Source organism: Nicrophorus vespilloides, unplaced genomic scaffold (genome assembly GCF_001412225.1).
Source record: "Nicrophorus vespilloides isolate i.1.1-1 unplaced genomic scaffold, Nicve_v1.0, whole genome shotgun sequence".
Lineage (NCBI taxonomy): Eukaryota > Metazoa > Arthropoda > Insecta > Coleoptera > Silphidae > Nicrophorus > Nicrophorus vespilloides.
In genome coordinates, this window is record NW_017096087.1 from 247,045 (window position 1) to 260,088 (window position 13,044).

The 13,044-nt window shown below is 30.5% G+C and overlaps 1 protein-coding gene across 2 annotated transcripts; it reads left to right on the top strand.

The window, feature by feature from the left end:
* The first annotated feature begins 26 nt into the window (after positions 1-26).
* On the top strand, positions 27-10,908 carry LOC108569466 (androgen-induced gene 1 protein-like). Of its 2 annotated transcripts, none has more exons than XM_017931024.1 (3): positions 27-621; positions 9,979-10,083; positions 10,141-10,908. In XM_017931024.1, the coding sequence occupies exons 1-3, from the start codon at positions 463-465 to the stop codon at positions 10,591-10,593; spliced, it is 717 nt and encodes a 238-aa protein (XP_017786513.1). In that variant the 5' UTR covers positions 27-462; the 3' UTR covers positions 10,594-10,908. The 2 variants fall into 2 exon arrangements, with proteins under 2 accessions (XP_017786513.1, XP_017786514.1); XM_017931025.1 differs by lacking the exon at positions 27-621 and adding an exon at positions 4,040-4,383.
* The last annotated feature ends 2,136 nt before the right edge of the window (positions 10,909-13,044 follow it).

Below are 13,044 nucleotides of genomic sequence, written 5' to 3' on the forward strand. Positions count from 1 at the left end.
TCACACTTGGCAGGAGAGAGGCGTTGGCATCGTCAATTATCCTATTCAGTAGCTATTGTGGTCTCAATTGCGATGGATGGAACGCGCTAAAAAGGACGTCAGAAACGCCACGCCGCACGACGAAACTTCCTTTTGTTACGCACACGTGTTAGTTCCATCGTGGTCCGTCGACCCACGAAATCGGAACGGAAGGTTTATTAGATGCGCCAGTCGCCGTGGAAAAGCTCTCTCAACCAGTTTTGGAAAAGCGCAGCATCAGTCGCTTCCTAGTTTTCTACACACTCATTCTTTACTAGAGTTGTCTCTCTGTAATTCTCGCTTCAATCTAATTGGAATCATTAGAGTGTGCGCATGTGTGATCTTATCTCGCCTTTATTTTACACTTTTGTTTTGTTATTGTTGTCGCAACCGTCACAGGTAGTTTGAGATTTGCTTTTGGAGAGTTTAGAGGAAAAGTAACAGATGATGTCGTTGAGAACTCTGTTCCATCTGGCAGCGTTCGCTCACGACGCCTTCAGTTTTTGGTATGATTACACCTACGTCAATCTCAGGCATCTGTCGACCAAACCCGACATCGAATTTGCGCGGGGCAAACTCAAGTACCTGACCGTCTGGAATTTGGTGAGTGAATGCCTTTATTTCTTATCTTTATTTATTTTATTTATTCTCTTTACTTTTATAACCTTGACCAAAAACACCCGGATCGATTTCGTTTGAGAATGCTCCTACATTCCTTCATTGTACATCAACAATTAATTAATTACTTATATTTTCGACAATTTCGAGCATTTTAAACCCATCTTCATTACTTTCGATTACAGAAATTCGTTATTATAAATCCAACGAAAATACTCTAAAATTACCTTCAGCAAGTCGGGTTGCCTACATTCACACACTAAGAATTTGAATAACACAACTTATTTCACAGAACAAACATTACATAACATTTTATAATAATTATATTTACCTATTTGATATTATAATTCGTACATAATGGGAATATTCCATTAATTGTAAATTATTTAATTACTTAATAAAAAAAATAAATAAAAGTGATTACAATTCTCTTACATTGTGTTTTCATTCAATTCACAATTAGTCAACAAAACTTTACTATCTAATAAGTTATGTCCATATAAGCGTATACACCTTAATTTAGGAGTATTTACCTTTAAATTATGGCAATTAAAGTAAGCAAACGAAAGAAAAACCATCAGAGTTTTACATCTCAATATCTTTAACATTGTTAAATCTTTTTTGTTGTTGTTACTGTTACTGTTGTTGTTAATTAGTCACAATTTTTTCCACATACACGTAATAGAAAAATGACGTTTCATATGAGTAATAAAACGTAATATTTTATTTGCAAATGATGAAATATATGAATTATTTGTGAAAATCTCTTTGAGAATTAATTGAAACATTAACTTTGAGAATGATTTCATTTATAAATAAAATAATACCGATTTTATTTCCACATGAACAAACTACAAGAAATTAATATCATTTCCTTTCGCTTTGTTTTCTTATTAAACTCTTTGTTGTTGTTGTTGTCATTCTCAGACTCTTTCTTAATAGTAGACACTCAAGGTAATAATAGTACTTAGAAGTACGTGTATTCTAAAATATAAGTTTACAATTGGATAAGAATTTAGAAAAACACAATCTTATCGAGTGTTCTTTATCTATTTGTATTATGCAACCGTATATTTTGGCATCAATATCTTGATAAAGGAACGAAGTTCAAATTATTACATTGTATAATCAAGTGCAAATCAAACAAAATCCAAACAAAGTAGTTTATTCAATAAATATGTATTAAGTAATAATATTAGATTTATTTCTAGTAATATTGAATGATAAAAATGTTTCTTTTTTAATTTTATATATGTCAAATATAAAGTTTTTACTGCTCGAAAATAAATTTACTTTTAATTAAACCTGAGTTTCGTATTACGTTTCACATGATGCAATCGTAGAGTGCGTGTATGTAATTATACCACGTGACCAATGTCATAATTACATAAATATTCGAATTGTTGCAAGTTTCTTATTAATTACTATTAATATTGTTTTGTATACCTGAAAATTATCGTCTTTCTTATTAATGTTCACAATATATTTGATCTTGCAAACTAACATTCAATTTGTTAATGCTTGTAATTTGAAACGAGGTAAATATTTGATTACTTTGTCATATTGAGAACGAAATTTGATACACTTTACGTTCAATACAAAATAAGCATTGTCTTACAATCATCAAATAGACTTACGATAATTGGACTTTTTTGTTGACTTAATAGAAAAGTTGATCAATGCGAATGGAATTAATATATTTTTTTTATTCAGTTTATACCTTGGATATTGATCTAAAGAAGAGCTATAGTCTCATTTTTTCTTACAATTTAAAAGAAATGTTGAATGGAAAATGTTAATTTATATTGTTTAACTCAAAAAAATAATTGGATATTGATTTACAGAAGTTCTGTAGTCTCTTTCAGTTGAAAATTTCAAATTGAAATTTTATTGTAAAACTTTAATAGAAAATTTGACGAATGCAAATGAGAATGGAAAATGTTAATTTATATTGTTTAATTCCAAAAAAAGCAATTGTAATTAATTATCTATTAATTACAGTTTACAATGTATTCGTTATCACGACTAAGTTGTACAAATTGAAACAGGTTTGTTGATTAGGTAATTAAAGTGTAACCTTCCATGTTGGTTGCATAACTTATCTCAATGGAAGTTTAGAGTAGCTACGGTAGATGTCGCTTTAGCAGCCTCTCAGTGTAACAGATGAAAATTTTCGACGTCCAAAAACCTATTGATCGCTAAATTTTTTAAGATCATACTTCACAGGATCATTTCTGTAGTGTATCTTCACAACACATATCACAAATGTGACATGTATACAAACCACGATGACGAGTCGTAGTTCTGCTATCTGAGCGTGAGGCAGAAGCTCTGGATTCTTACGAATCTGGATCTTCATCGATGACCGTTCGCTTTACTTCTTCGGAAGTATAGTGAAGGATAGTGGAACATTCTGAGTGGCTTTTTTTATTTAAATTTAAAAATAATTACTCCTCTACTTTTGAGGAATTTTTATACATAAATCAAATTGGAATCAAGAGAATTACTAATTAATGGAAGAAAAATGTTAATATTGTATTAATTGTAAAAGGATAATTAATTAGATTATAGTTTCAATAAATTAACAACTATAATTACAAAATATAAACAAGTAGTTCAAATGATCACAATAGATTGAAATGGCATTATAGCTCATTTAATAGGTCTAAAATATGTACCAACTTAAATATTATGTCACCAAATTTAGTTTCTTTGATTGCTGTCGTAAATGAAAGCAGTTATATAACAAAATCATCTTATTTTTTAGCCAAAATTTCAAATATTTCTCTGACAATATTAATAACTTTAATTAACTAGTTTACGCCCTAAACTAAATATTTTTTAAGTCATTGTATGAAGTAATGTTGGCACGAACAACAATCGCCATCTGTTTTCTACTGAGGTGCAATTACCATTGACATTTTCAAATATCAACGATTATTTGAAAACGCGACGAGGATAAATAAGCAAAGCGAATACAAATTTTGTACACGAAGTTACCTTGCTGATTCATCACTGGTCATAGTCGATGGGGGAAGAAAGAACGGTATTACGTCACGCAAGAGAAAAATCCTCCCCTAGGGAAGGACGACGGTAGCGTCGCGTACTAAATTTTGGCGTCGGCGTAGCTTTTCTGACATTTACATCAAACCAGTGTTTTACATACAGTTTTGATATTAGCAATATACTTTTCTTCTATTTTTTGTAAACTTTACTAATCATCTACAATTACTAAAGTCGCAATTGCTGAAGTAGTGAGGTTTTGAATCGCGTGCTGTGTATTCATGAAAAAGTGGAGATAGGCTCTAGTTGTTGATGATCGTGATGTGCGATTATTAATAAAATGCGGAGGGGCAGGACGTCGGCGGCGATGGATGTGCGGCTCTGTTTTCGGGGCTTGCGGCGCATCACGCAGCAATAACAGTCAGGTTCGGACCAATCCCAGAGAATCGTCGGGATTCGTTTGGCAGTCGTCGTTCGCGTTCCTCGCTGCTACGAAACAATAAAAACTAAACTTTTGTGATCAAAACATTCGACGACCTAAGAAGCTATCCGATAGCTTTGATACAATTTGTGCAAAGATTTTTGAAAATGCTGCGACCGGCTTTCCATCTGATTGCCGCCCTCCACTTCTGGTTTAGTGCTTACTATGACTGGTTCTACGTTAACGTCCCCGTCCACGTTCATCCCATGGGGAAAGCATTCGGAAACACCAACAAACTCAAGTTTTTGACCTACTGGGATGAGGTTCGATATTTTTTTTATCCTGTCTTTAACCTTAATCTCATATAACTTAACACACAAATTATTTTTTTTATTAATAATTACTTAAACTTCAAAGATATCCTAATCCAATATTATTGATTAAACCATTAATATTTAAAATAATTTCTCTTGAACTTTGAACTCAGAGGACGCCTATACTTCAGAAGCTTTTTATTAGATTAGTAATAATAATCAATTAAACCAAGTTGCTAATTAACTTACAAATACAATTATAAGCTATAATTAACATTAATTTTAATTAGTTTTTCAGAATTATACCAGCTACTTCAAAAGTCCAATATACTTAAGTCTTAACTACTTACTTTTATTTAGGACGAATATTAAACGGTTATAATAAAAACCGTACACAGATTGTCATAATTTACTAATACTTTACAATTGAATGCGTAATTTTTTTCATTAAAATTTATATAAAATATTAAGAAATTTTATAAAGTTATACAGATTTTCAAAATTTACTAATATTTTTATTTTTCGTTATTTGTTCATTAGAAAACAAGAATTGAAAGTTTCATAATATTTAGTGTAATCCTTTTAAACTAATTTATCATGCTTTATATTTGTAATAAACAAGTTTACAAAACGATTATTCGTTGCATTCGAAACGATCAAATCAATTATTAATGACTGATGGTATTGAGTAATGTACTTTGATCTTTCATTTGCGGTTTATAAACGGAATTGATAGTATTACAAGAAATGAGACATAATATTTAATTTGCGGCAAGTTTTCCAATCTAAATCAATAAAAATATGCATTATTTAACCATTCTACCAACTTAGACTAAATGGACTCTAGAATATTCGTTTAAAGTTTCTTGTTAATTAGAAGTGAAAACTAGTATTAAATATTTAATCTAAACAATTATATAAGATATAATTTGAGAAAATTATTTGTATTTGTCCAATTAGAACAGAAAACTTCCAATAAATGCTATAATGTATGTATTTAAGTTTTCTAACTGAATAGTGAATTGAGTACAAATACGTTTTATTAAACGTTTGTATAAATCGAAGTAGAATGATTTGTAAAGAGAACTCTTGAATAATTAATTTAGAATAATTATTGCTTCAATGTGCTTTTAACAAAATATTCATTATTTTGAAGAAAAGCAAATCAATTTTATAATTTAAAAAAATTCTACTGTATTTGTAATTATTACTAATAATTTTTAGAAACTACTTTCACTTAAATTTGTTTTTTTTTATATTAACGAGCAAAATGGATTGTAAGAAAAATGACTCGTTTAACGAGCGACGTTTCGCATAACGAGTGACGATGAGAAGTCCCGGATTGCGCGCCTTCTACATCATTTTTAAAACTTGTGTACACATATTATATTATATTTTTGAAAATGTTTCATTATACGAGTATTTCTACTGTATTTGTTAATGAATGTAGCTATTATCATTGATTCTTCATTTATAAAAATACCAGTTATTGAATAAGTAACGATCTATATTATTTATTCAAGACAAATCGATGAAACTCTGCGCGAACTGTATTTTTGTATATAAACTTTTTTTTGTATTTTTCCATTTGAAAATGTAACAATTGCACACTGTGGTTAAAGAACGTTAACTGCTGTAATCAACGACGAAGGTCACTTTGTGATAAACCGTTTTATCACAGCTGGAATGTCAAAGGGGGTCAATCGCACATAACTTGCACATATGGAATTGTATTATTGGACGTTTCGAAGTTTGCTTATTCTATCGTAAACAAAATACGTTGACTTGCAAATAAATAAATAAAGTTTTTCATTTTGCTTTTGTCGATAATATTTTAACCACGATTTTAATATATAAATGAAACATTTCTATTTAACATACTGTGAAGCACAATTATGCCAATAGACCAATTAAAGTTTCTAATTTATTATTGTAGACTTATTTGAAAATGTTCCTAATTTGCATATTTAAGTAAAATAATGGTAAAACAATACTTTAAATCAGCGTTTCTCAACCTATTGGATCGCAAAATTATAGTTCAGACATTGCGTCAAAGTTTAAAAAAAAAATATGTTGGGAAACGACGTTTTAACACGTTGACGACGCCATGACCCACCAGTGGGTCATAGTTTATTCCCTATGCACGCCACTGATTTTGACTAAGTATAACCTCAAATATGTTACGTCAAATACAAACTTTACACGCCAATACATGTTTTAATCATTCTTGAAGCAATTGTGATATTGTGACGTAATTTACGCATACTTTAACGTAAGATATTTGACGTCTTTAACGTTTTAAATTATTATTTGTGGACAATGTCACGAAATACAAAACTAAATTAAAGATTTTTTTTGTAAATAAAATATTTGTGTAGCTTCAATTTCACAACGTGATTGATTGTGCCTGTGTAAACTTTAGAAAGTCGCAATGAAATCAGATCTTTCCGCAAATCGGAATTGCGTAATCCGAGACGAATTTCCAATCGATGTTTGTTTTGTTTTAGCTTCAGTTTTGTTTTTGTTTTGTTTTCCATTGCTGCATCTGATGTTATGTCATCAATTGTACTTGCATATTTATGAATCATCGCAATGAATGTTGCTGCATCCGCGAGGCGCATGGAAAAATTTACGTTTTCTTATTTGCAATCTTACTCGATGCATTCGCATTACAATTCACGTTTAGTAAGGCAAATTGCTGCGAATAGTGAAACACACAACCTTCACACTAATCGCCAGGACATGTTTCATGCGTTCGTCAATTAATGCCTTAATCAACAATTAAGAAACAGGTGTTTTTTTTTATATCAATATATTTACTCGATGAAATAAGTGTTAAATATTTTATTTGATAGCGACACTATTTTTATCACTACATTAATTACTTGACATATAAACAATTGTTTCATTTAATAATGAGTTTCTATAGAAATAACGTTTGTTTAAAATTTTAAACAAGTTTTATAAAGTTATTACTGCTATATTTCAATCACAGATGTCGCTATTGTCTTTTATTAATAATTAACACGTTAAGGAAGGCGCAAATCGGTTTGTCTGCTACTGTCTGTTGCAAACTTTAAAAGCTTAAACTCGCAATTTAATTTTTAAACTATGCCACAATATCACTAAATTACTTCAAGAATGATTACAACATGTATTGGTGTTTAAAGTTTGTTATTGACGTAAATATTTGAGGTTATACTTAGTCAAAATAGAGTTAAGTCAACATGTTATAACTTTACTATAATTCTGGACGTATTTCTATAAAGCACGTAAATTTAGATTAATTAAAGTACAAATTAATTAGTTTTAGCTATATCCATGAAGCATACTTTAACGAGTAATCGTCTCAGATTTGCGAAACTTTAATTAAGATATCTCTTGAACACAATTGCTGAAGAGGATGGGGTGAGAGACAATTTCGCCTTCCCAAATCCCGCAGGGTTTTACTCGCTTCATCAACTCGATTAATCCATCCCGGAGTGCTTCGGTAATTACATATGCAACCCGCAGAATTCAATTATAGCTTCAATTGCTGCTGGCATTTAAATTCTTCTAAAAATATTCTACTTAATCGATTTCAATCTGAATTATGTATAAGCTGTGGTGCATCAGACAAATAATCATTTTCATTTTACTCCCTATTATTTGCTCATTCGCATTTATGGATCCGACTGTCCAGGGTCGGACTGGATATTATATATTTGAGTATTGATTTTGCATTCGTTTCGAACGGTCAAAATACAACAGACGACGTTCCACTTTGCATATTCATCGTTGTCCATGCGTGAACAGGAGCTCTCTCCACGTTTCCTGCTGTTGTCTCCTTCTCTTCAATTGAATTACATTGAATGCTTTGAATTAAATTCTCTCTAAATTTACTCTTAGTAATTGTAAAATCAGTTTGAAAATATTTTTTATTAAATTTCTAAAATTTTAACTTGCCAAATTCGATTCTATAAAGATATTTTCTTTCTTTTAAATTGTTAAATAAAACATTTGTTAATAGAGAAAAAGCGCTGCAAACAAACAAATATTGATTTCATAAATCATTTATTAATGTTGTTTCTGTTGTAAATGTTTCCATTAAATTCTACTTATCTTATCTGTGCTGTTGTTTTTGTTTATACTTATTTGTTTTATTTTTAGTACGGTCCACTTCTTAATTAAGATGTATAAAAATACGAAATGAATTTGTTGATAAACTGCAATCAAAATAAACCTCTTATATTTAGATTGTTCTTATCGCGTCGGCTTTACGAAATTCGAGATAATTTTATGAATTATAAATAGGATGTGTCTGGGGGAATGCAGACGTCATATCATGTTTATTTCATTCATTACATAATGTAAATTAATGCTAAATTTGTATCTTAAAAGCAGAAATGAAATTTCAGTAAAAGTATAAAAAATTGGTGATTTTATCAACTTAATTTATGGATTATGTGTAGTAAATTAATTAATTTGATAAAGAATTAAATTAATGCTGTTTTGTGTAAAATTTTTAACAATTTAAGTGTGAAAATATATGATTTCACTAAAGAAGAGTTCAAAATTTCATTTCACATTTTGTTAGCAAAAATCTACAGTTAAATATTGAAAATGTGAAATGTAAATATTGAACAATTGAAATGTGAAAATATTTACTAAAAATAAAATTTTAATTTTTGCATTAAAAAATGTGATTCAGTTATTAAAAGAAACTTTTGAAGCTAGCTTGTGTATATTGCTATAAAAATATGACTTTACTCAAAGTTTTGTAGCTTTTCATTCATTAAAAGCAGAAATGAAATATCAGTAAAAGTATAAAAAATTGGTGATTTTATCAACTTAATTTATGGATTATTTCTAGTAAATTAATTAATTTGATAAACAATTAAAAGAATTAAATTAATGCTGTTTTTGTGTAAAAATTTTAACAATTTAAGTTTGAAAATATATGATTTCACTAAAGAAGAGTTCAAAATTTCATTTCACAGTTTGTTAGTAAAAATCTACAGTTAAATATTAACAATTGAAGTGTGAAAATATTTACTAAAAATAAAATTTTAATTTTTGCATTAAAAAATGTGATTCAATTATTAAAAAAAAAACTTTTGAAGCTAGCTTGTGTATAATGCTTTAAAAATATGATTTTACTCAAAGTTATGTAGCTTTTTAAACCGTAAATTGTGAAAGTTGAAAAATGAAGCTTAATGTTTTACCGTGTATTTTCATTGTCACACGTAGCACAAATATAAATTAATACTCAAATTAAAAATAAATATTCAGGCTTTCTAATGAGTCTTTACAGAGATTTGTAACTATCGCAGTTTGTTTGTAATCGATTATCAAAGTTGCTTTAAAAATATGTTTCTGAGAACGAAGGATTTGTAGTATATTTTGATATGTTGTTGTGTGCTCAGAGATACATAATTGCTATATTTTTAATGATTGGTTTCATTTGAGTTGTTAGGAAATATGCGAATTAACGTCATGTACTTTGCGCATGTAAAATTATAGTGTAAACTCGTTGATACGCAGCAGGCAGGAAATTACATAAGTAGCGGACAATAGCGAGTTCATCAGTGTCAATCTATTCTAATTTGATGATTTCATTTGCAGGTGCTGCAAGCCTTCTTCTTCAGCGTCTGTTTCTTGAACGACATCCTCGGCTGCAAGCAGAAGACGAAAGGACATGAGGGCTGTTTGCAAAAGTTCAAGGATTACGTGAGTAATCTGCAATAATGCATTGATCGTCCGTTGCTTTAACATCTTTACTTTTAGCTGCAAACATGCTTGGCCTTCCCCATTTCCTTCTTCGTCGGCCTCACCTTCTGGGCAATCTACTTCGTGGATAGGGAGCTGGTGTTGCCGCGCGCCGTCGACCAATACTTCCCATGGTGGCTGAACCAATGCGTGCACACCAACATCATGGTCTTCATCCTGATCGAGATGTTCATCTCGCAGGCGAGGTATCCACCCAAGAAGATTGGTTACAGCGTCCTCACCGTCTTCATGCTCGTCTATTTGGTGTGGATACACGTGATCCACGCCTACACAAACATGTGGGTCTACCCCGTCCTCGATGTGCTCAATATGCCGCTTCGTATCGTTTTCTTCCTGTCGCTGCTCGCACTCTCGTTGGCCCTCTACACCGTCGGCGAGAAGTTGAACGGTTGCATCTGGTCGAAGAAGAGGTCCACCAAGTACATCCACCTCACCAACAAGAAGGACTGATGATCGATCGCACTTGCCATGAGTCTCCGTACTCGCGTTGCTGTATAATAAAATTACGTAAATCACGCAAAACAGATTCACAAAACCAACAGATAAATACAAACAAACAAACAATAATGCAAAACAGCAATGCCAAAGCCAAACGTGAAACCATAATTTTATTGCAATTGTAATGATACTAATTATTAATATATTTTTTTATTTAGTACAATTTCAGATGTTTTTTATACATAATATATATAATAGGTAGTGAGTATGCGATGCGTTACGTAACACACGTATTTTATATGACGGTGCACGCTAGTAATTGTTGATGAAAAAAATAAATAAATGAAATAAAGATATTAATAAAAAATTATATTGTTGAATTTAGTTTCCGTTTAATTTAATTAAAATAGTTAATAAATAAACATTTCTACAAACTGTACTGTATTCATTTTGTATTTGTTTCCTTTAAGCATTAAAAATGAGAGAAGTTTTATAGTTTCCTTAAAAATACAACAAGAACAAAAAATGAATTGGAAAGTGCTGAATCCAATACGAAAATCTAAAAAGTATTAATATCTCAAAGATCACTTAACTTGTTATAAGTTTTAATACATCAACAGTTGAGGAATTAAATGCACTTTAATATACACTAATCAAAATTAATGAAGTTTTCATTAATGTTAAAAAATAACGTAAAAAGTATGAATGAAAAATAACGGAAACACAACAATCATTCCATAACTTTTCACAACAATTAACAACAAATAAATAAATAGGATTTCCAAAGACTTTACTCAAAGTTTTATAGTTTTTACGGTTTACCTGTAGTTAATTGTAAAAGTTGAAAAAAAATTGAAGCTTAACGTTTTATCATTGTCACATGTAACACAAATATAAATTAATACTCGAATTAATGATACATATTCAGGCTTTCTAATAAGAAAAAAACGTCTGTTACGTAACGAACATTACGTAATTTTCACAAAAAGTTGCATAACAGTGGCACCCATCTTACGCAATCATGAGAATGCAACAAAAGTTACGTAATTTTCGTGTAATTAGGAAAACCGTGAAAACTCGTCACATCTCAACGAAACAGCGATTGTTAAGAAAATCCTATTCACTTTTGATCCAATTTCTACAGCTCGTATCATGCGACTCGATAAAAGCACAAAGATGCCAATAGTTTCGTTGGAAAGGTGAGTTATTCAGCTTCAAATTGTGTTGTCGATGATCTAATTATCTTAAGGGGTTCTCGAGAAATTCACGAAATACTGAAAAAATAGGAAAAAAACGTCGTTTCTGTGTTAAGTAACGAACATTACGTAAGTTTTGTTACATAACAAGTTGCGCAACTCTTGAGTGCATCTGATTATGCAATAAAATCATAAAAAAGTTTATTACTTTTCGAGTTATTATTGAAAAACTGAAAACATCAATTTTTTGTCAAATTCAATTCACTTTTTTTCCAATTTCTAAAGCTCATAGCAGGCGTTTCGGCGGCAGTACGAAGATTCCAGTAGGCTCATTGGAAAGGTGAGATATTCAGATTTCACACGAGTGGTCGATGATGTAATTATCTTAAGGGGTTAACAAGAAATTTACGAAAAATTGAAAAAAAACGTCGTTTCTCTGTTACGTAACGAACATTACGTAACTTTTGTTACATAACAAGTTTCGCAACGCTTGCGTGCATCTTATTATGCAATAAAATCATAAAAAAGTTTATTATTTTTCGAGTTATTATCGAAAAACTGAAAACATCCAGTTTTTGGCAAATTCAATTTACTTTTTTTCCAATTTCTAAAGCACATAGCAGGCGACTCGGCGGCAGTACGAAGATTCCAGTAGGCTTATTGGAAAAGTGAGACATTCAGCTTTCATACGAGTGGTCGATGATGTAATTATCTTAAGGGGTTCTCCAGAAATTCACGAAATATTGAAAAAAAAAACGTCTTTTCCCTGTTACGAAACGAACATTACGTAACTTTTGTTGATTTTTTCCTATTTCTACAGCTCTTTTGAAAGGTGAGGTAAGATTATTATTACTGCTTTTTAATTAAAGTGCATACTATAGTTGTGAAATGTGCGGAGGGAGAAAATTAATAAAGTTGCAACGTAAAAATGGATTGGGTCATATTGCCAATAGATGTGACGTAAGGGATATTAATGCTAGGCAACCAATTATACAAAAATTAATATACTTTTATTTTTATTTATAAATCAAATAACACAGAATTTCACTAAATTTAAGAAAGAGTTAAATCAAAGGTATAAACACGAGAGGCAACGGATCGCTCGAATTGTTTCGGAACTGCCTATCGAGCATGAGTCATGGTGTTGCTTGTTCCAGGTGTTTCTTATATATATATACACATACACACATATATATGCATATATATATATATACATATTGCACTGAAATAAAGTAAGAGAAAACATCACACCTCGAAGGATAATTAA